At 39.4% G+C, this 24,476-nt stretch overlaps 2 protein-coding genes across 6 annotated transcripts in view; both read left to right on the top strand.

Annotated features, from left to right (window-relative positions):
- Positions 1 to 24,476, top strand: part of snphb (syntaphilin b) — a 1,167,912-nt gene that overhangs the window by 1,011,453 nt on the left and 131,983 nt on the right. The window lies entirely within an intron of this gene.
- prkcz (protein kinase C, zeta) overlaps positions 1 to 24,476 on the top strand; it is an 82,452-nt gene that overhangs the window by 22,138 nt on the left and 35,838 nt on the right. The window contains exons 1-6 of one of the 4 annotated variants that reach the window (XM_008318374.3): positions 8,730 to 8,960; positions 16,380 to 16,465; positions 21,565 to 21,693; positions 22,551 to 22,641; positions 22,854 to 22,909; positions 23,021 to 23,218. In XM_008318374.3, the coding sequence (XP_008316596.1) occupies positions 8,879 to 8,960; positions 16,380 to 16,465; positions 21,565 to 21,693; positions 22,551 to 22,641; positions 22,854 to 22,909; positions 23,021 to 23,218 (642 nt within the window). In that variant the 5' untranslated portion in view covers positions 8,730 to 8,878. Of the gene's footprint in view, positions 1 to 8,729; positions 8,961 to 16,379; positions 16,466 to 21,274; positions 21,457 to 21,564; positions 21,694 to 22,550; positions 22,642 to 22,853; positions 22,910 to 23,020; positions 23,219 to 24,476 lie in introns of those variants that run through there. The other 3 variants (XM_008318373.3, XM_008318375.3, XM_008318376.3) reach the window with 3 other exon arrangements.

Raw genomic sequence — 24,476 nt, 5'->3', positions numbered from 1 at the left:
GAGTATTATCATTATAGTTTAAATTATATAAATCAAATATGGTGTTTGTAGTCTTTTAGACTAAGTATTTAGTGACTTTGCATTATTTTCCAAAAATGTGGCCCGGCCCAGCAGTAGTGAAGTGAGATGCTGTGGGATTTTCCTTAAGTTAAAAAAACGATCTGTTAAAGCAGATACTGTACAGAAGAATCTTGTGGAATGATGTCAGCAATTGCATAAAAACAAAGTGGATTTTGTGTAGGAAGTGTTCAAGTGTCTGCTCCCACTTACACCAAGTTTAAAAAAAACAAAACAAAAAACTGTCAGATCAGTCTGCAAATACACCTGGTATTTCCCAGCTTTATTCAAACCTGGTATCAACCAGACCTCAGGACGAACTACAGTCAATGAACCATGAACACATTTTTCACATTTTTTTCAATGGAGGACCAGGGAGAAATAAGTGCAAAAAGGACTAGATGTTAGCCACATTGTTGCTAAACGAAATCTAATTTTGAAAATTGCTGAGTGATGGTATGATGTCGGGAAGCCAGTGTTCACAGACGCTGCCCTGAAAACAGCTGTCAGCCACATATGGTGTCTACTTCTGCACACCATCGCTAGTTGATTATGTCCCAAATGTGATCATAACATACAGAACTGATTACAAGTTCTTAATAAAGAACCATTGAATTTCTAGCATTTTTTGTTTTCCATTTCTTTGGACCTCCACCCTCTTCACTCATGTTTATTAAAACAGTTCAGCAGCCATGAGGAGCAGGAGTAAAAACACTCACATCATTGGCTGACAGCCACTGTGGAAGAAGTGCGGGGATCCCATCATCCATCACTGTGTTTTACTATTGAAACATTACGATGCCAATCTGGTGGACAGCACCCAACACTTGTAGGACTCATTTATATCAACCAGTCCGGACTTAAGAACTGCACATACATTTACAAGGGAGTTGGTCGCAACTGCATGGGTAGAATCTGAGTTTCTGTTGATTAATAACGAAGTGTTCATCTGTGATTGAAAAAGAAGAATTTCTTTTTTTAGCTGACTCATTATCAGTCAAACCTAAACCGTGGTTTATTAAAGATTTAACATTGTTAGCAGCGCCACCTGCCCAGGATTCAGGTGTTATTTTGTGATGAAGGTGTGCCAGGGTTATTTTTGTTTCAAACAGAGCTCCAGCTCTTGGCACTGGGAATGAATGGAATTCATGTTGTTCTGCAGAAATGAAATACATGTTTATGGTTTATGGTTGTTTTTAATCTTTGCTGCTGCTTTATATCCTTTTTTTTCTCTTGGTAATTATGTCACAGTTGAGTCCATTTAAAAAAAACAAAGCAGAAACCTGACGTTAGTCGTTCACACTACACAGTGATGTCAGTGACTTCGTCCTTCTGCTGCTTCGAGACAATCTTTAGTAATGTTTTTTATGTTGCGCAGTTTCATACACCACCTGTCTAAATAACTACTGCTTAATGGGAGTTGGTGTTAGAAAACTCTTTCCGCCTCCCAGCTGAATATTTTGTGGTTAATGCTGAAGGCGGTGAAAGCGCTGCTCGGAGCCCAGATGAAGTGTTAAACAGTCGGTGAACCAAGAGACGCCAGACGGTGTTCTGGCACTTTTCAGCACAAATAATCCTCCTGTTTTCTCTCCAAGCATTCTGTGGTTGCTCTTTGAAGCCCCAGTGCTGACGTCCATAGTTCCAGATCCTTCTTATTGTGCTGTAACGTTACAAATAACACCAGTTTTCTTTTAGATAATACAAATAATCCAGTGTTTAAATGGATAAATTGGAGTTCTTAGTTCATGTCTAGATCATGATCATTTCTCACTGCTAATGAGCCTCTCCCTCCCTTGGTGTCTGTATTAATGCATGCTTGATTGGTTTCTTTCAGAGAAGAGCTTTGGTCTTGATTGGATATTCAGTTCCCTGGGTGGCAGATGTTGGTGCTGATGTAAAGCCTAATGAAGCACTGATGCAGGGCAGTGGTGGCAACACCCTGTTACTTACAGGGCAAATATGCACTTTAAGACAATGAAGAAACAAACAATGCTGTCCTACTCATCAGGAGAGTTTATCCGGCTTTTTGATCTTTCTTTTTCTGATTAGAGTGCTATATTTTGTACTAAATTACGTTAAACATTGCATTAAAATATCTTGTGATATTGCTCGGCCATGAGTTTCACAGAATAATCAAAACAAAATGCACGTTATGAGTGTAGAGATGGACAGTGAGTTATAAGAAGATGCCTTACTTTTGATGAAGAGCATGATAAGATAGTGGTGGCTAAAGAAGCGGAATTAGGTCTGGAAGGTTTCAGGTTCGAGTCCCCCAGCTGCCACTGCCACAAGTTCCCACTGAGGTGCTCTGAGCATGGCACCATGCCCTCACACTGCTCCCAGCTTAAGCTGCCCCCTGCTGACTGTGGTGATGGGTTAAAAGCAGAGGTCACATTCAATTCAATTTAAAAATGATGACTGTCGTGAGACCCAACCCTAGTCAACTATAGTCCGTACACTCAGACAGAAAAAGATAAACCTGTCCCACCCCCTGAGTTCTTTGTTCTGGACATCAGCCACTGAATCACCCAAGTCTCTAATAATAATACTTTATATAGTATACTTGTAATACTCTGTAACACATATATTCTCACGGAACTAAAAAAAAAACCACACACACACACATACATATATATACAATATACATATTTAATTACCATATTTAATTACTATTACTATTTGTATTTTTCAGTGTGAATATTTCAGTTTAATACAAGCAGAGTCAACACTATTCTAGGAACAGTACTTCTTTCTCTACCTCTTTCTATTTTGGCTAACTGGGTTGGAAGGAAACCTTTAGGTACCACGGCAGCCGGCTGAATTTGGGTCATCTCACCCTTCAGATGAGGAGTGTTTTTATTCAAGGATTGGTTGGTTTCAACTCTTTAACTTGCATGTTTTTTGTTGTTGGTGTTTTTTTTCTTCCTCATTGCTGAGTAAATAAGTTAACCAAGCTTTGCATGAAGCCAGCGCTGCTGCTATTCTCAGCTTGGACTGGCATCACAAAAGGAAGTTCATTTACATCGTAAGCATTTTTATTCTAACAGGATATTTATTCTGTTACCCCGAGCGTGAGGGATTGTCAGGGAAGAGCTTATGAGCTTAGGAGTGTTGCATTGGATTTCGCCAAATTGAGAGATTTTTTTTCCCCCCTCACTCACAACACGGAGAGTGACTCAGACATGAGTGGAGGCAGAGGGGAAATGTGTTACCTACTAAAATAGGTCTGTCAGACTGCAGGCTTGTTAAAAAGGAGGTCATGTGTCTGTACAGGGGAGGCATGATCAGGGCAAAGCACTGGTCGTCCACGACTACTGATATGTGCATGAAAAAATATTACCATGGTACCACGTCATTATGTACTGTATCAGCTGCTTACACACCATTAGTTTGTCACTATTTTATCCCAAAGGTGTTATGTATGGTGGGTGGCTTGGTTCAAGACTCAGGATCAAACATCGAAACACAACTATAATTGGCCGATCTGAACCTTAAGCCCAAATTCCACGTAGTTTTTATTCCTTAATTTTTTTTAAGGATTAGCAATGATCTGACAATAAACATGTTTGAGTGATTTTTCCGGGACATCATCAGTCAGTGTTTTCCAACCTTTTTTTTAAAATTGAACCTGAATCTTCAATGTCAAGTCAGTGTTTTCCAACCTTTTTTTTAACCACGGCACATACATACAGTATCATCAGGCAAAACACCACGGCACACCACTAAACAAAAATCTCACAAAAAGTATTTATAATGAAATATAATTCCTAGTTAAAATGACCTCATAATTGACTAAAATCTCGACCTGTTTAGTTGAAGACAACGCTGATATACTGGCAGGAATTGAAGAAAGACATTCACAAAGATCTTCTGAAAGAGCTCTGATTATCTTTTATTAGTTTTCATAGCGATCTGCTGCCACCTAGCTGAAGAGATTTTAATTGTCTTTCCTTTACTGCTTTGACGAGCAAAGACAAATTATATGCAACAAATAAACAATAGTTTTCAGCCTAATTAAGTGAAATTGGATTATTTTCCACGGGACACCCAAAGATCTCTCTCGGCACACTGGTGTGGTTGGGAATCACTGCTTTAAGTGGCCTCTGAGTACTTTTGCTTTGTCCACAGAACTTATTGAATCCAAACTGAAACTGAAACAGTGGGTCTGCCTCTGGATTTCATTGTCTAATTTGGATCCGTGTTTTGTCTGTTTTGGACCTGCACCTCCAGTGGGGCGCAACCCCCAATTTGTACTTCGAGATGAATTTAGGCTAAGCTAAACAACCAGATTTTGCCTCCAAAAATTTCTACAATTAGTTGTTGGAAAATTGGTTCTATGGACACTCATTCAGCACCAGAGGTTTGATCAGCCATCTTTAATGTTCCGTGGTCTCACACTAACTCACAGCCTTGTAGTGTAACAAAAGTGTTTATCAGTTCCCCCGCACCAAAAGACTTCAGTAGTCAGCACAACCTTGAAGTCACTCGTCTCCTCTCCTCCCTCTGTTACTGACCTCATTCTGTTGTGCTGCTGCATTTGGAGCTGTTTGCATGTCCTGCTATTGAACAGTGTTACCCTGGAGCACATCTGCTCAGAAAGCTAATCCACAAAAGGCTGCTCACACTGGACAGCCACTTCAGCTGGCACAAACAAGCAACAGCACAACAGTGGTGTGGCTCACACTGGCCGGTGGAGATGCTGAGGAGGAGCCCACTCCTGTTGGAGTGCTGTTCACTGTCCACTGGCCTCATTTTACAGCCGTCTCTCTGGTTTCTCCCCCTCTTTTGTCTCACTCATGTTTTTCTTATGCTACGACATCATCATTTCAGCATCTCCTCCCTTTTCCACGAGTACTACTTCCATGTGCCCTTTTGACATTTTCCTCTGCAGTCTTGCATTTTTCTCTTTAGTGCACAGCATTCCTGAACAGGACGTCATGTTATTATTTTCTGTTTTTTGTTTCTTATGTTAAGAAATCCTGAGCTTACATAACACACACAGAGCACAGAGCGGCCTTTAAAAAAAACAAAACTGCGGAATTATTTTTTTGTGAGCCAGAAAGTAGGATTTAGATGGGTTATGGGATTTAGTCGAAGAATTCAGTGACATGCTCTTTTGTTAACAGTGATAAACAAAAAGACAGTAAGGAAAACATATTATTATTATTATTATTATAACCATTTGTCCTAATGACATGCAAGCTGCCGTAATTGTCAGATTTTTAAGTTTCCAATGGTACCTGAACGCACCTTGTGTAACAGCTGCAATTTCGGCATGAAGACGTCATAGTCATGTGTAGACCTGACTGTTTGCCCCATTTATCCAGCTGCTCTCATCCTCAAGCTAACGTGTAGCTAGCTAGTACAAATTGCCCAGGTTTATTGACTAGCAATGGACTGAAGGGGCAGACCAACAGATTATTATTATTATTTATTATTGTAGCATTGTAGCATTGGCAAAGGGGGGTTAAGGGCAGAAGCTAAAGCTGTTTGGGCAGCATTAGCATGGAGAGGTTTGCAGTAGATGCCTGTAGCAGGAGCTGATCTAAGGTTGCCATTTAGAGGCAACCTTAGATCAGCTCCCACTCCACCATTTACTGACAGACAGACAGTGATGATGTGGTGGATGCTGCTTTTTTGGTGAGCTAGCAAGATAGCCTAATTGCCCCGTGAGAACAAACACATCACCAAAGCGTCCAGATAGCAGGAAGATTTAAATGGAGTAGATTTTTAATAAATCATTTGTATTGATTCTCAATCGTTGGTTGCCTTATTGTCTCATTTGACCCTTGATGGGAAAGCAGTGTTTTTTTTTCTAAAATTTAATTTGACAAAGTAAGGTAAAAATGCTACTTAGTGTTTCTAAGCACAAAATGTCAATTGATAGAAATATTGGGCTTTTGTTCAAGTGCTTAAATGTTAAACAGCTCTCCTGTTTGATGTCGGTGTCAGAAGTGGCCCCTGGCTGCCTTTTTATTTCAGCGTCTCTGTTCTAAGTGATGGTTTCTACTTGATTTCAGGGCCTGTGTGTGCATTAAAGTGTTTGCCAATGGAGCGTTTCTGCTAAATGGCTGTGGGAGCAAATCTATTAGTCAAGTCAATAATGTGTGGAGAAAATGGAGAGACGATAACAAGGTCAACACAGACTGTTCAGTGTTTGGTAAATAAGTCATAACAAAAAAGAACTGTACTCTTTTTTTTGTAAATTCCCTCGTCTCATTAGTTGCAATTACATTTTTCATAGATTTTTCTCATGATTAATCTTTTCTGGTGGCAAGATATGCACTGAAGAACAGCTTTCCTTTCATAAAGATAATCACATTTTAATTAGATCAGCCTCGTTTATTACAAAGATGAAAACATAGGTATTTTACAAAATCTCCACTGGTAGCCATGGTGTATGCATATATATATATGTATATGTATATATATATATATGGATTGTTCTAAAATGTCATGGAAAATATGTAAAAGTCTAACTCGAAATTCAGTGTGACAAAGATAGTGGATTTCAGTCATTACCGTGTCTTGTAGATTGTGTCAAGTGTTGCATTCAGAGCTCTGTGGAAGCTGTTGTCCTCAACAGTATTAATCTGTCTACACTCCCTCGCGATCCACCTAACAATTTTGTCAGTCGTAGATGTGTGTCCCTGTTGAAGCCTCCGAAAACCCGCTGGACGTGAGAAGTTATATTTTGAGCTCATCCAGTGTGTGAATGAGATCAGCAGTCAGTGAATAGACAGTTAAATTATTGGACGTACAGTACGCTGGTACAGCGGACGTAATTCTTGACATGTGTCAGTGTTAATTAGTTTGATCAGTGCATTCTTTTCTACTACATATACACGTAACACAGGAACGCTAACTTTCCTTGATTGTGAAAGGAATGATTTTAAATGAGGCTTTTCCACAGCTAAAGTCAACTCTGAGTGAGCGCCAATAACAGCACACAGTGAAGCCAGCAGCTTATCATCACTTCCAGTCACTCACTCCCTCTGTCCAGGGGGAACCTCAATCACTCCATCCTGGTGTTTTTTCTTTTCTTTTCTTTTTTTTCTTCTCATGTTGCACTACAGTGTTGACCCACGACAACGCCTGCTTCTGGTGAGCTGATAAAGTCACCAGGTCTTAAATGTTGAGCTGATAAAGCCGAGGGTCGAGCCAGAGAATATAGACCTCCACTGTCAGTGTAAAGGAATGCTGCAAATGCTTGTACAACCTCCCAGTATTGCAACACTGACAGGAAAGGAGAGGCAGACATGCATGTGTCCAAGTCTGTGTTTGGCTGAGAGAGAGTTTCTTTGTCGAAAAATAATATTTTTTTCTATGGTGGAATGTTTAGGATTCAATTATCCTGACCTCAAAAACATAAACTCTGTTTGAGGAGCAGCTTCTGCTGGTAGTTTGATCTTTTTTCCCATGGGACATAGTTGACCTCTGAAGTCAGTACTCATGCAGTATAGTATACTGTGTATATGGTTCTTGAAGGTCAATAGTGTAAAACTGATACTGTGCTTCGTCATCATCCGCACGGACTCCAAAATGTGGACAAATGTCAGTCAGTTGTGCACGAGTCTAGAGCCGTGAGCCTGATGATCTTCTTACAAGTTTCAGACTCAGCCACGTCGTCATGAGGCAGGGCCTGGGTCACAGCCATCCATGTCACATGTTCGTAGTTATTGTTAATCAAATACACGCAAAGGTTTTCTTTACTGTTCACACATCATTGGCAATCTTAATCATCAGGTCTGAAACAAATACTCTAAAATCACATTGTAATATTTTATAAGTGTGGAGTCCAGGTTTGAAATTTCTTGGTTCAAATCTGTGTGTGTTAGAAGACAACCAATACATACATAAAAAAAAACATGGGTATTGATTTGTAAAGGTTTAGGGATGCATTTCAAGTGACGGTGTGAATGTGTTGTACTGCCTGTGTCTTAATCATTTATTGAAGTAAATCATTGGGGTACATACACAGGTAGTAAACAGTCGCCTTTCTGTTTTAATTACTCGCACTAAAACAATTCAAATTGTGCCACAATTTGCAGGTAAAACGCAGAAAAGGAGTATTTTCAGACTCTCAGACAGCGCCACAGTACTCTCTGAGCGGAACACTGAGTTCTGCTCAATGCAGAATTCTAAACAATGCAAGCCGTGCAGAAAATGTCATCATTTTACATCGTGTACTGAAAGCGGTGATGCTGCAGTGCAGCGTTAAATGCCTGTGTGTAGGTGATATACAGTGGGACAGATAAGAGGAGAAGTGTGTCCAGGGAAAAAAATGGCTGTAACCCAGGAAGTGCTCCGTTAGGTGGAGCTATGCTGCTAAAAATAGTCCACAAGCTGAAATGTCGGTAACAATGTGTTGAGTGCAGAAAATGCTGCTGTTGCTGCTGCTTTTGGGGTTCTAGACTAGCCTACGGTGGTGCCATGGTGCACAGAGGAAGACCAGTCTGCCATCTTGTGGTCAGATGGCTGCATCTGCAGATTCTGAGTGCTGTGGTGTCCAAGCAAAGGAACAGTTTTAAAATGTTAAACTTAATTTGACAATTTGTTTAACTGATTGTTTAACTGCTCTGATGTGTAGAACCGTTTATCCAAAGTGTGACACATTTTGTAACTGGGAGAGAGGGATTGTGCAGCCTGAAAGGCTGAGAGCACATGAGGAGGGAGGGAAGAAGGATAGAAGGGAGAGCGACACCAGAGACACTAGAGAATCAGTCAGGCGCCGATAGAGAGCGAGAGAGAAGGGAGGAAAGAGACATGCAGGGAGGAGAGGAATGGTGAAGGAGAAGTGGGTGCAGACGACCACCATGAGATGCACAGTGTGAAGGAGAGTGAGTGGATGACAGTCAGCTGGAGGATGCTGCTCACACTGCTTTTCTATCTGCGAGTCAAAGGTAGGAGAATCCAGAGATGATAGGATTGAGACGGTCTTGGGTCAAGTCAGGTCTGTGCAGGGACAGAGAACAAAGAGAAGAGTTGATTTTTTATTTTTTGGTGTTGATTCAGAATTCCCTAAAGAAAACTAATGTTTTTAAGACCTTATATTGACTTTATTTTCATTAAGAAAAGAAGAAAATAAACATCTGGTGTCTTCTTGCATTTTTATAAGCCCAAACAAAGAGCTTGTGTGTGTCAGAGATCAGCTTCATCTTAAATGAATTTGTCAGGTTTTTGTTGTTCCCTGCAGTCAGAGGATGTCAGACTGTGTCCGTCCTAACAACTCCTGATTGTCCTCAGGAACACAGAGCTGCTGATTGTGATCTCTGTAACCAGTTTAAAAGACTCTCGTTCTGTCCTTTTCCCTGGAGAAATCGACTTATTACACTGTTAGAGTCAAAATGGTTTTTTTTAATGTTTTCTGACTGGGAAAAATATATACAGTATATAACAATACTTGGAATGCTAAGTGTATGCAGTTGCTGTCAGTTAGTCATGTGGGATCAGTTCCAGTTTTTCCAATTTCCAATTTTTTAGAATTTAAACATTCACATGTAAACTAAAATAAACTTTTAATTCAAAGTGGAAACTATACAGAAAGCATAATACTCCTGCCTGAAAACTGAAAAAAACCCTCTATGTATTCACTCAGCTGGCACAATGTTTTGTAGAGGTGAAGGTCTGGAATGAAAATCCGGGGCGAAGGACTTTATGAGGTGTAAAAATAGGGGAACAACCCATGTGTAAACTCCCCTCTGTCTCAAGGACACGACCTGAGCGTCCTCAGTGGTAGGAGCACCACAAACACTGGTGTGGAAACAACTGGGTTGTACAACTACACAAAATGATCACCAACAGGGGGCAGAAGGCCTGTGACCTGAGAACTGATTAATTATGTTCCAGGTAGCTTTTGTATTTGTTTCTCATAGCTGACATTTGATTCTAAGAAAGGAAAAGGAAAATACATTTAATTTGTGTCAGCTCAGGGTCTTTACAGACGTCTGTGAGACAGAATCCTCTGACGATTATATAATCACATTGGCACAACTGTGTGTGTCTGTGTGTGTCTGTGTGGGTGAGAGACACAGAGATAAAGCTGTTTTTTGGCCCATTTTAGTTCTGTGAAACTAATATAAATTCAATTATTATATCCCAGTGATTTATAGGTCTCTACAGTCGCACCACTACAGGTCATTTATGAGTCTTAAAAATCTGGACTTGAATCCTGATTACTGGTCCACTTAAAACGCTGCTGGATTTGCTGCTACATAGGTAATTCAATTTAATTACCAAAAAAAAAGACAAGGATAATATAAATTGGCAGACACTCGTATATTAATCTGCAAATGTATTGTGCTGTGTTATATTGTAGAAATATCCTTCCATCAATACACCAGGAAAAACCTGTCCTTGAGTATAAATGTTTTATCCTCAGTACCACCAGTGAGCAACAAGCTCCACAGAGACTTTTTTTTTTTAAATTTAGAACACAAAATAACGAAGCAACCCAACAATGATTTGTTGAGAAAAAGCAGCCTGTGGATATGAAACAATGGCAAATTGTTAGCAAACATGTTTTCAGCACCATTTTGCGCTAGCTAGCTACATTCTAGCCTGAGGAGCAGAGCAGCTTGAGAACAGGCACAAACGGTCAGGTCTACTCAGGTACCATCGGAAAGTTGAAAATCCGATAATTATGGCACTTTACGTGTTGTACTGTTCATAACAAATAAAAATAAAAAAAAATTCTATATTTATTTTCTTAACCCGATCTTTTGATGCCCCCTACTGTCCCCTGACGGTGGGGATTACTAGCGTAATTGTGATCCTAGGTATAAACTTTGGTCACCTTATCCTCATCTGACCAAAACAGAGACTGATTTGAGCTCACATGTTTGGCTGCTGCTGACCAACACACGTGTTTGCCCACTGCTCCGGTCGGGTTTGTTTGGTTCTTCTGATTGGAGGGAGGAGGCGGCTGTTGGTGGTAGCAACTCATATACTGCTATTTTCCTGTGAGTAACAGGAACAATGTCTGGAAATGAGTCAGGCTCTAAATGTCCTGTCCTGGAGAGATATGCTAGTACCACCCTCTCCTCCTTCTCCTTCTCCTCCACCGCTCCTCATTACAGTTACAGTATCACACCAGCGGGGCGCCTGCTCCTCTTTATACCTTCTGTGGACAAAATGGCAGGACTGTGTGCGCTGGCCTTTGCATCTGGAGGTGCAGTATTGTGTTTTTGATTCACTGTTTAGTGAATTGGTTTGACTTTCCTGCTGTTTTCCTTCACTTTGGCTTAGTTAGAGAAATGGAGCAGAGAAACTCTGGGGGATGGGGGGTCAGTTGTAATAGGTCAGCTCTTAGAAGGTCTGACAGTCAAGTTAAGGTCTGTGTGTCTGTGGTACAGGAAGATGTACAAGGAGGATGCAGATGTTTTAAATCCATTCATTCATTTTTATTATCAATACAGATCAGAACGTTTAAATGTGACACGGAGTCAAGACTGAGTCAGTCGTGGTCAGAAGATCAGAAGTACCTAAAAACAACTCCATTGGTACTGCTTATATCTGGGTCCACTAACAATTACCCTGTTTAACGTCAGTTCACCCGATCGTACTTTCTCTATCTCCATGACTACCTCCAAACCTTCACAGTTTGTTTAAAAACTGTGTTTAGGCTTTCACATATTTACCTTGAACAGCTCTTCAGATTTCCAGGAAATACTTCAGTCTGTAGTAGAGGTGAACTGGAGGAGTCATTTTTTAAATTTATTTTGGAAGGCATTAATTAGAGCCCCTTTACACCAGAGGCTTCAAATTACGGGCTGGGGGCCACCTGTGGCCCGCCCACTCCTCAAATGTGGCCTATAATTAAATGTGATGATAATAATGAATTTAAAAAAAATATATTCTATTCAACTGTTTCGTTTGCTCCTTCATTAATTGTACTGTAAGTATTTATAGGATTCAACTTTTGTTTTCTACCTTTTCTAAAGAAGAAATGCATTTTGTTTTGATCCATACCTGATGTGGCCCCAGGTCAAGTGGCAGCAGGGACCCTCAGTTATTTTTGTTCAAAACAAATACTTTACACACCTGTTCATAGATGAACTTCAACTTCAAGCAAATGAAACATTTTTATATATTTCTTTTTCAGTAAAGTATTCTGCAGCATTTCCATCCATCCATTTTCATCTGCTTATCTGTTACCGGGTCGCCCCTCGTCAACCTTCCTGCTGGTGGTGAGTCCACTGGAAGGTACCAACCGCCCTAACTGGGATTCAAACATGCCCAGGAGGTGAACCTTGGGGTTCCACACCAATGACAGAGACATTGTCTCTGGGCCAAAGCGCCATATATCGCATTTGACTTCATACATTTTTGTCATTAGAATGAGACATTTGTCCACCTTCCTTGTAACCACTGATCTGATAATCAGCACGGTGATTAAGGACTGCAATTTTCCACTTTGTCCAAACATCTGTTTGAATTCATTATTTAATCACGTACGCCGTGTTGATCATCTGACGTGGGCACAGAGGCGGCTTTGACGTGATGTGTGGGCTCACTTTCCTCACACATACTGTCTCAGCCACACATTATGTTGTCTCCCCGTGTCTCCCTCACCCAGCCAGTGGTAGAAATGTGAGGGGGAGAAAGACGGAGTAACTATGGAAACACAGCAAGGAGAATCTCTGAAGGCAGAACTCTTAGTTCTTCCCCCAGACTTTGGCTTAACAGGTTTAGAGGAAGTTTCAGAGAAAAGCCCTAAAACCCAGAACATTTCTGCATCTCTGTGCCTCCCTCTGATCTCCTCCCCTGCTTTGAGCCAGACCGAAGCAAAGATACAGTGATTAAAAACAAGAGGAAAAGGGCAGAATCCATCGTTGTGGGATGGTGGAACTCTGACATTGGCCTGTAATGCAGTGAACGATCATTTGAGTCAGTTCATTTTGTACAGTGTGTGGAAATCTCTTCTTTTGGTTGTGTGTCAGCACTAAGCCTGGTTCTGTTGAAGGCTAGGTCCACAGGTTAATAAGGAGTGGCTACATCTGATACTACAAAGTTTCAGGATCGAATGAAACAAGCGTAGCCCGTCTGATCCGATACCTAGGCCCAAATGTTCAACTTAGCTTTGTGCGACAAGTCATAGACAGAAACACTATGGCCTCAGCAACAGTAACTTGTGGCACGCTGGAGGAGAAAATAAGGTATCGGATTGTGTAAGTGGCACGCTGGAGCAGAAAATAAGGTATCGGATTAATATCAGTATCGGCAGATAATCCAAATTACAGTATAGGTATCAGAATCGGGCAATTCGGCTCAGCTTCTTCACGACTTGTGATGCTTCACATTGTAAAATATATAATATTGCGTTTGGAAGAATGCTTCATTTTTGTTTACCGTATTTTCCGCACTATAGGGCGCAATTAAAAACCTGTCATTTTCTCAAAAATCGACAGCGCGCCTTATGGTCCGAAAAATACACTAGTAATAAAAGTTAGCTTTGTTTTGAACAGCCAGGATTCTCCATTGTTGCTGGAATGGTGGTACAACACTATGTTAGGACCGTTACAGCTCATGTTTAACTCTGAGCAGGGCTGTTTGATGCATCTGAAGTTTGAGGCTCAGCTTTAGTGCTTGGATAAAAGTTCAAGTATGTGGGTATGGACTTGGGTTGAGAAAGTCTCAGACCGTTTGAAGTATTTAATACAGGCTCCTGCATGCAGTGCTGTAGAGCAGGGGTTCAGCATTTCTCAGTGATGTCTCTGCTTTGATATGAATGCCAGCCCAGAATCCTCTACTCAGTGCTCAGATGTCTGCATGTTATTTTTTTCTTAAAGAGAAATAAAACTTAGCACTCTCATCAGCTGTCTATTTATTCAAATCTGGAATTTCCCAGCCTGGGATCAACTATCTATCTAGTCATTTATATTTTAGACAACTGTCTAAAACCATAACTTTCTTAATATTTAATTAAAGTAAAAAATACACGTAGTGAAAATAGAGTAATTACATTTATTAAATTAATTTATTAATAATTAAACATTAAACAAATCTTACTAAAAATCATAACAAATACAATATAACAGAATAAAATAAATATGCTTGACAACAACCAGGATCAGGATTGATTGCCTGACTTTCTGTAATCAACTGCTGGTAATGACTTTGTTATGTTTAAAACTAATTATAAAAAATACATACACTTGTTTAGAAAACTTAATGCAAAGAATGTGCTTTTAACAGCTCTATCACCTACAAATGAGCAGTGAAAGTATTTCAATGATTTCAATCAAGTCTGCATCTGTAGCTGAGGAGACAGAACACAGAAATACCTGTACAGTACTGTTCAGACTGATTATCTGTTGGAAAAGTCTGCTCCCAGACTTGTTTTTGTTTTTTTTAAATAGTACTTTTTTGGCAGATGGTGTCATTCTGACATCTGCTCAAACATCTAAGAATAGCAGATGTATGGTGGGCTGTGGCTCCCATGGCAACAGTGGAGAAAAACAAATAGGTGATGGAGGGCGCCGCTGACACACCCATAACTATAACCACCAATCAGATTAGATTAGATTGGATTGGATTAGGGGAAAATATGAAATGAATTGATACTCTGCTAATTCAGTTAATACTTTGTCTTACAGTCTTTTTATTTTATCAAAACAAATGTAGGTGTTCATACATGTGAACTACAATATTTACATACCTAATGGCTCAATATACTGAAGTATTTAGGATTTCTCCACACTTAATAATATATTTGCAAATTCCTGATATTAACATATTTAATAATCAAAGTCCCCCCCTACCACCAGGTGGCCTTTCTTTTGCTTTTGAATGATGTATATACAACATTTTCAACAGAACCATGACAGGGAATGACAATATGTTTTTGATGTGATACATTTTATAAAAATGATAACAAGCATAACAAAGTTTTTAATACTGCTAATAACAAGTGGACCTGTAATGAAAAAGTAATTTCTTTTTCACACCATGTTCATCAAAAGGAAGTATTTTATATTTCCTGATAATAATAATTTACGTTTATCAGATGCTTTTATACAAAGCTACTTAAAGAGGAGGGTTAACAGTCAAGCATGTGATTTTTCTGGGAAGTGAACCCAGGTCTCGCTGGGATAGACAACAGAATAGAATCTGCTGTATCCATCTTTTGAGGCACGGATGCTCACCGCTACACTATGGAACACACATGAACAACAACAACAACAACAACAACAACAACAACAACAACAACAACAACAACAACAACAACAACAACAACAACAACAACAACAACAACAACAACAACAACAACAACAACAACAATGAAAAATATTATTAAAATCTTTTTATTCTTTTTAGCCTCCTCCTGATTCAATGACCTGAAGCCCACTTTTCTCGCTGCTGATAGAAACGTAATGACTGTCCAAAATAATCCCCTTAAAGTCGTGTCGTTTCTTGTTCCCTGTCACTTCAATGTTCTATCTCATTTTGCTGTTGCTGTGAAAGGACCGGCCCTTGAAGACGCAGAATGAAAATAAGACGTGATGTAAAAGGATTAGACCAAACCACTCACTACAGCCATCCGACAAAACTGAGACTGGACTGAGCACTGTGACAGGATGCAAGAATGAATAAAGGCAGCATCCGTCACCAAGAGAAACCCAGTTAATTACATTGAACAGGCAGTGACTTTTAGATATCTGATCAAACACTGTGTTCCATGGTACATGTGAGTCAGAACCACACTAAGCATATTTACTCAAAATCAAGCCAAAATGATTCATTGTAGAGAATAAATAAATAAACCAAAACATAACATAACAAAACAAAACAAACAATAACAATTAAAATTAATAAATAATAATACTTATTATTTTATAATAATTATTATTATATTATTTATTATTATATTTAAAAATATAAAACATAACATAAATACCAAAATGTGTAATAAATGTACCTGGTGTGGTGACCTATTATTAAGGGATCGTTTGAAAGTTCTCCTCCTTTTTCATCAAGTAAATAAACTATAACTTTACTTCTACCCCTGACTGACAACGTAGTCGTGTTATAAACAGCAGCAGTTCTATTAGTTGTAGTGTACAATAACAGTAGAGAGAGAAAAAGTTTGAGGAAGAAGAGGAGGAAGATGAAACAGGAATGAGGGAGAAAGGGTGAGAGGTGGGGCCAAATACTCCTTAGTGTGTGTGTGTGTGTGTGTGTTATATTTCTCCTACAGTACTTGAACTTCACTCCACAGTCTTCACTTTCATCCTTCCCTCCACTCTCCCTGAAAGCTCACCTCCGTCGGTCCTTCTTCATCACCATGCTGTTCCTTTACTGTCGTTTTCTGTCTATTCTAGAGTCAATCTATCGCCGAGGAGCCAGAAGATGGAGGAAACTCTATCGGGTCAACGGACACCTCTTCCAGGCCAAGTACTTTAACAGGGTAAGTGTCTTTAATGTTTTAATGTTTTACCAAAACGTCAGTGATCACACACACACGCACGCACACACACACAAAAGAGTGCTGAGTCACTGCAGAGTAAACACAGGATAAACACAGGATGTCCAAGTGATGATGGGGTTTAATTTGATGCTAATGTTGACGGCTGTGGTACACTTTTGTTTTAGTCAGTTTGTTTAGTTTTATGAGCTGGTGAAATGTATACCATCACATTATCAAAAAGTCCAAAAGTGTGTATATTAACGACTAAAGAGTTGTTGAACAATGGGCATCATCTGGTTAGCTACCAGTGAGTCTGTGTTTTAATTGTAGTAGATGAAGGTTGGTGTACTTGTTAGGTCAAAGTTTTAGTTTAACCGCAATTTTTTAACACCACCTTAGAGAAATAACAGTAGCTTTGTATGGGATAAAATGTGTTTCACTTCATTTCTGTTTGCCTCAGACTATCACAGGTATCAGTTATGTAAATCAGCGGTGTTCACACTTTGTTTGATTGGGAGCTACGTTCCACTTGACCTGACCAAAGTGATCTACCTACATTGACAATATTAAATATATATTTACTAATATGAACTGACTTCTCCCTGGGCACTTAAAGCTGCCTACTGTTCACATTGGTGATGGGTTAAAAGCAGAGGTCACATTTGTTTCTGTGTGCAGTGGTGTGCTGTGTCACAATGACAACAATAGTTAATAATAATTCACAATAATTCACTTAAAAAATATATACAAATATATATATACATGATATGTTGATTTAATAGCTGTAGCCATATGGCACAATATAATTCAACAATTATATTATTTTTATTTTAATTGCTCATAATCTACCAGTATTCCCTTGGCGATCTACTGATAGATCCAGATCTACGTATTGGGCACCTCTGATGTAAATGATTCAGTCCAAGTCAGTAAGAGTTGCTTTGCTATTAGCATGTAAGCTAAAACAAAAGTCCTCGAAATCACTTTAACAGATTGCTGCCATTTCCTCCGCCCACGATTAATGCAGTTGGTACAAGGTTGATCATTTGTTAATATCCAGTCATCCATGAGTGTGAAGCATCCAGACCAGTCTGTCCTGCTCACACTGCAATAACAGTGTGCAGTGCGTGACATGTAAACCACTGCTGCAGCTGAGCTGTCTGGATGTTGATTAATAATTCATTGTGTCCTAGTTATGGCTTCTTTAGCAGTGAGTCCACACATGTGCCTGTGCACATAAACACACACGCCAGATTTCTGTGAGTACTTCACATGGACTGAGTGCATCTCCTAGCACCTTACCCAAACCTAAAGTATAACATATGTATATGCCTATTCCTAATTCGTATTCTAATCCGACCCTAGTTCTCATCCCAACTCCATACCACCATTATTGAATTGCACACACATGCACATACACACATTTGTAGCCAAGTAGCTGAATGAACAATGTGGGTTTTAATTGTCTACCTGCTGCACCTGCTCACCCTGCCCTGTCCAAGCACTGATCCCTTAAAGCATTTGTATCTCATTCCGAACCAAGGCCAAAGTAGAGGGCAGATGATAAAAGACATTAATGCTGTTTCAGACAGGTCTAATGTCTCTAATGTATTTCCTCTGTGAGGGTAAGAGAGTGAAACAAGATCTGCTTCTCTCTCTGCTTTACCTACTGGATGTCCAGGCAATAGCTGTGGCTGAAAGATATTGTGGTGTCACGTCATATTTTTCAACTGCTTTGTTTGTTTTGACCTTTTGAGAATTCATTTTATTTTAGCCCTGTCATAGAGTCTAATGTGTTAGTTAATTCAGCTAGGTCAGGCGAGCCGGGTCAGTGAACTAAGATAAATGATATGTAAAAGTCATTCATAAAGGCTAAAATGCTTCCATAATTTTCTACATCACCTTTGAGGAAACATGGATATTGCTGGAAAAGGCAGAAGTAAAAGGATAATATAAATAATATAATTTAGAAAAGTTTAAAGGGCCGGATGAAAAAGCTTAACGGGCTGCATCCGGCCCCCGGTCCTTAGTTTGCCCATGCCTGAGCTAGTTGGTAATAGTTGGTAATCTGGTCTGTAGACTGTGGAGGACAGGCGTCAGTCTCACTGCTCTGTACGCACTGACACAAAAGTTTTGAAGATAAAAACACTCAGATTACATTATGGATTTTTTTGTGGTTACAGTGAAGCATCTGTCATATTTTTTCTACACTGCAGTGGTGTGCTGATGACTCAGCACTCTAGCTTCTCCATGATGTGGTCATTGTTGCTGACGTGGTCAATTAAGAGTCATAGGTCTACATTATTATTAATAATAGCAACATATATGAAAAACTTAAACACCACTGTTTTATTTTTGTCTCAATGTTTAGGCATTTTACAGTTTTGTAAAAACAATGTTTTAATTTAGTTTTTATTTGTGATCTGTCCAAATATGCGTTGTTCTTCACATCAAATTTAGTTGGGTTTTGTCATTATTCTGCCATTTTTTGTTTTATATATTATGGCCACATTTACCCAGATTTTAAATTATATTCTTATTTTTGGCTTTTGGTTACTGGCTGTGAATTCATCTACCAAAAAACCATGACGCAGAATTAGGAACCATGTATCTTCATAACTTACCTCTTGGCTACTTTGTTATTTGGAAAAGTGCAGCTTCACTAAGACAACTGTTATGGTCTTGACTTGAGAATGTGTCATCAGATTAGCTGGTGATGAGATGCTGTATTAACTGGCTTTTACGTCTTATCTGTCGGTGTTTGTCTGGTTGAGCCGTTGTTTTTCAGACTGACTTTTCACTGACTGCCAGCTCTGAAGATTCTGACTGACTCACTGCGTTGTGCTTAGCATATAAATAAGCTTAAAGAAGTAGGTCAGGTTTCTCCCCCTCCTCTGGTCCCACTCCATCTCTTTGATGTTGCTGCTTTCTTGGTCCTGCTCATTAGACTTAATGGGGTCTCCTCAGATCCTCTCTACCACATGATGAGGCAGAATTCACCTGTTCTTTAAAGAAAAGATGGCGGAAACTGGTCTCTCATAGTACGAAGTGAAGTACATAATACATTGTGGGTTATTTTCCCACCACGGCCTGTGAAGTGGTTGTTCACAAACCCACTTGTGTTTCATCCCTTCTGTCAAACCACAGTGGATGTCCAGACTGTAGAAAAGAACAGTCAGTTCAGAGAGAGAGATAGAGAGAGAGAGAGACCTTTTACTTCTGGTGCTGAACAGCAGCTTGTACGTGTCTGTAACAGCAGGAGGACACCGCTGATGAAATTGCATTTTGTCTATTTAATGATGATCCATGATGATTAGGTACTGTTGAGACAATGAATGTACAAATATTTTAGAAGGATATACCAAATGTATGTTAGTAATTGGGAAAATGAATACTCAATTCCTAGATTAGCCATGAAAACTAAAATAAAAATCAAAACTGATGCCAACTTCTGAATCAGTATCCACCTGTCATTGTTCCTCATGTTTTAAAATTTTGCCTTTAAATTAGAACATTTTAAATGGATGTATTACTTCGACAGTAAGGAGACTGTGAACTTCCCAAAATGTGATTTCAATAACATCGATTTAAGCTATCAAAAACAAACTAACCGTGACTTAGTTTAGAAAATAACACAATGTACATCTTCTAGAATTACCATTGAATGAACCAATAATTGACCAAAAGCTTCAACAACATTTTTGCTTTAGCCAAAAACATAGCAGGATTTGAACTGACCTAACACAACTGCCTCAATCACATTTTGGCCAAATAACAATATCTGTCCGACCTCTTAACACTGTTGATTTACTGTGCCTTATGGGCCACACCGTCAGCCAATCAGAGTGCTCCTTACATTCAATAATCACTGTTACATTTCTGTTTCCCTTTCTGTTGAAAGAAAAGTAACAGCTCTAGTCCGTTGACCTGGACATCCCTGTGAGTTCCCTGGAAAAAGTCAGGGAACTCTTGATGGTAAAATATGCAAATTGGATGCAACTCTGGAGGCACCGAAACACTGCCCCCTAGTGAAGTCACAGTATTTGACAAACTGGGAAAAACAATATTAATAAAATTAAATTAAATAACGTGACAGCATCAAATGGTGAAATTTTCATTACACGTTGGTGACATTATCCTGGATCTATTTGCGTTGTAGCAAATGGAGGGAGACTGAATAGTGATTGGATTATAAATGTAGGCTTTAACCTCTCTGTACAGACAGAATAAAAAGACTGAGGAAATCTTTGGAAGTCTTGCTGTATTACCATGGCAACAGAGGCCTAACGAGGACTCTTTGTTCTTAACACCATCAGCATGTGGAACAGCAATACTGTTAATTTGTCGAAGCTCTCTCTCTCTCTCTCTCTCTCACCACAAAGAACCGAAAAAGAAAAGGCAAAGAAAAAAAACTAAAACTTTCTGGAGACTGTGTTATGTAAAAATGAATAAATAAATGGCGGTTGGTACCTTCCAGTGGACTCCCCACCCGCAGGAAGGTTTGGGGGGGGTTGGTACGGTGCAATGTGATTTGGGTGGCGACTGCTGCCCCCGCGGCCCGGTAACGGATAAGCGGTTGAAAATGGATGGATGGATGGATGGATGGAATAAATAAATATAAAACAAATATATAAATTTGCAGCTACTAAAATGTCTCTGGGGTCGCCACAAATTTGTGATGTCAAAATAGTTTTTCAGTCTTTTAGTTTTGATTGGCTGCTGCTTCGTGCTGAGTGTCCCCTTCTGAATTTTGTCTTGCATCATTTACTCCTTTGAAGTCTGTGAAGTTGCTAAATCCAAAGTGGAATTGGCTTTAAAGTAAAGTCCGGCTGAAGGAACGTAGCCTGTGTTGTGTTGGTTCAGTTCGTTATCTGTGAAGATCACACGAAGATAATAAAACACAGTGAGAAGAATAAAAGTATGAATTCAAACTCTCGATTCTGATCTGATATGCTGCATTTGTGAAGACATTTGGTCGTGACTTTCTTCGAGTGTGTTTTATCTTTTTTGTAGTTGGATTCATATGTGACTATTGCATGTAAATGGTAAAGTTTTTTTAATGAATAATGACAACAACAACAACGTGTGTTCTCTTCCAGACAGCCGACTGTGGCCACTGTGCTGAAACGATATGGGGTCTGAGGCAGGGCTACAACTGTATCAACTGCAAACTGCTGGTCCATAAGCGCTGTCACAAACTCATCTCTCAGACCTGCCAAAAGCTTATGGTGAGTGTTTTTATGTTCTGAGAGAAACAAAGAAGAAACCTGTTGACGTATTCACTTTTAATGAGAGGATAAATACAAGGATATATTGTAGTCTGAGGTCCTTGGATAAGAAAGTGTCTGACAAACATGTTATTCTTTCAGCTGTGGATCAAGACGAAAAAAGAAAACTAGTAAAATGTGTTGTATATATTTTTATGATTGTGATGCCCAAGGGGTCTGTGTTTCAGCTTTAGAATATTCCCTATATTTTAGCCCACATCATGGACTCTGAGTGATGATTATCCTCCTCAGCATCTGTGAAAGTAGAGCAACTTCCTAGTTTTTTCTTATTCTTTCTCTTATTTCTGTTTATTTTTATGGTATTTTTGCACTTGACTGCGGTCAAAATGACCGTTTATTGTCATGACAACTGCCCCTCCTTCTACACTACCGATTAAAACCAGTTTGGATTTACTGCATGTTGTAAAAAAAACCCCAACTAATGTATTTACTCATCATTTAATGTAGGTTTACATCCAAAATGTCAGGCTTTTTATTTTTGACAGCAAATCGATAGACTCTGTCTAATTGCTCCATTTGTCTGCAAAGATCCAAAATCACTTTTGACAAGAAAATCAAAGTGGTCAAGTGAAAAATTCCTGAGATTGTGAGCCAAGTCTCTGAGAGCAGCCTCCTGTGATCATAGCTGCAGCAACTGTATTGAACTGTAAAGTACTTTTTGTACAATCTTAAGGCGTCTTTCTAAGCTCGAATTTTTCTGCAGTGCATTCAAACATGTTTAATCTGCTCAACCAAAGAAGCACATATATTATCAGTTTGACCGATATTTAGGTGGCCCGTGTCACTTCTTTCTTCAGGATCCAGTCATGCCATCACAGGAGCCTCCTGCAGATGCCAAGAGTGAGGAAGTGGATCTTCCACCGGACGACACCGAGGACAAAGATGGCAGTAAGTCTTTAAACCCCCCTTGCTCCCCCCCATACTTTCCTCTTTGAAGTCAGATTTTATAAAATGTAAATAGGTCAGTAACTTGGTTGATGTGAGACCCTATTTTCTGATTTATGCCTCTCTCTGCTGGTCAGAGAAAGTCACAAGAAGTACAGCCCTAAACATATAAAATATGAATTAATCGTCTCTTGTTTATCTGTGTTCATGTCCAGTACCATTAATACCACACAACTGTACAGTGGATAAAACAGAAGATGCTGATCCAGAGGTAAGAAGTCATTATTCAGACATTTTAAGGGTTTGAACATAAAAAATAAAAAATAATCATAAACATAGACATAAATAATAATCAGTCATTTTCCATGTCTTCTTCCTGCAGGAGGACATCAAGACAGTCGTAGACGGCATCGATGACATCAAGCTTTCTCAGGGCCTGGCTCTGAGCCTGAATGACTTTGACCTGGTCCGAGTGATTGGGCGTGGCAGCTACGCCAAAGTTCTGCTGGTACGGCTAAAGAAGGATGACCAGATGTACGCCATGAAGGTGGTGAAGAAGGAGCTGGTTCACGACGATGAGGTGAGGCAACTGAGAATCTGTTTTAGAGCTAGCAAATAGGAGAGAAATGTTACTAAATTATTAAAAAAAAAAACTATTAAAAAGTCGAGGAATTCTTACACGAAAACATAAACGGCACAATCAACAAACACAAGTTTTGCATTTGAAACTGAAATATAAACAAATTACTTAGTCATATTAACACATTTTTGCATAAGGCTGTTGACTCAAGGGGTCACTGGTGTAACAGTCAAAAGGTTACACCCCCTAATGGTGGACATGCACAGCTGAAAGGATGCGTTAGTAGAAAAATAGGCAACGCAAGAGGCACACCACCAGAACAGAGTGTAGACTATCTACAATACATTATTCTCATCGACCTCTTCATTGCACCTTGTCCAGGTGCGTAGCAATTTTGGCTCTGCCTATCATGGCACCCTTTACTGTGTTCCCCATGCTTTTTTTATCTTTATCTTAGATAAGCTTCATCTCCCTCACTCCTGTAACAATCTATATCATATCTGACCCCGACGTGTTAAAATGTAAACATACGAAGCAAAATACCCCATTTACGTGACTGCATCCCGCTAGCCGCCCTTTACCTTTTTCTCTGGATTGCTGGCTGATTTTTAATGTCCAAGTGGTCTGGGCTAAGCTGTTTTATTTGTAATTTGTTACCAATATTTTCCTGTCAAAAGGATTTTGTATAGCAGACCTGATTGAACTATGGGGCTGCTGTTGAAATCCTCTGTGTATGTGTCCATCTTTATCAGTACTGAGAGGTTCTGCTTTTTCATTTATTCATGACATGTTATGGTGCATTTTGAACACACTCTTTATTCAAAAATTCGATTTAAATTTAAATTAAATTTAAACACACATGCATCCATGTGTATCATTCCAATTTACTTCGCCGAACGCAACGTGTGGCATCACGTCTCATGTGCATGCGGGCCACTTCAGAGCAGTGGAATGTTCACACTGTAGCAGATGGTGGTCTGAATTTTAACCTTTAACATTAGCAACCAGGTGTTTACGTTAAATGCCTTTTACTCTAAATACACATTGGCCAGAATGACTATCTACAGATCTTTCCTCTTTGTTTGCTTCTACACATCCAGACTATTTTTTTTATTTCACCAAAGTATACAGAAGAACAGGACTGAACCATTTTTGGAGATAAAACTTTTCCAACAAACACCATACTTTTACTTCATAGCACCTACTGAAATACTGCATGTAGATGACATCATGAGTACCAGCATCATCTTCTTTCCCT

Source organism: Cynoglossus semilaevis, chromosome 10, assembly GCF_000523025.1.
Source record: "Cynoglossus semilaevis isolate Cse_v1.0 chromosome 10, Cse_v1.0, whole genome shotgun sequence".
NCBI lineage: Eukaryota > Metazoa > Chordata > Actinopteri > Pleuronectiformes > Cynoglossidae > Cynoglossus > Cynoglossus semilaevis.
Note: the sequence above shows the minus strand (reverse complement) of the source record. Positions and strands in the feature narration are given on the sequence as shown.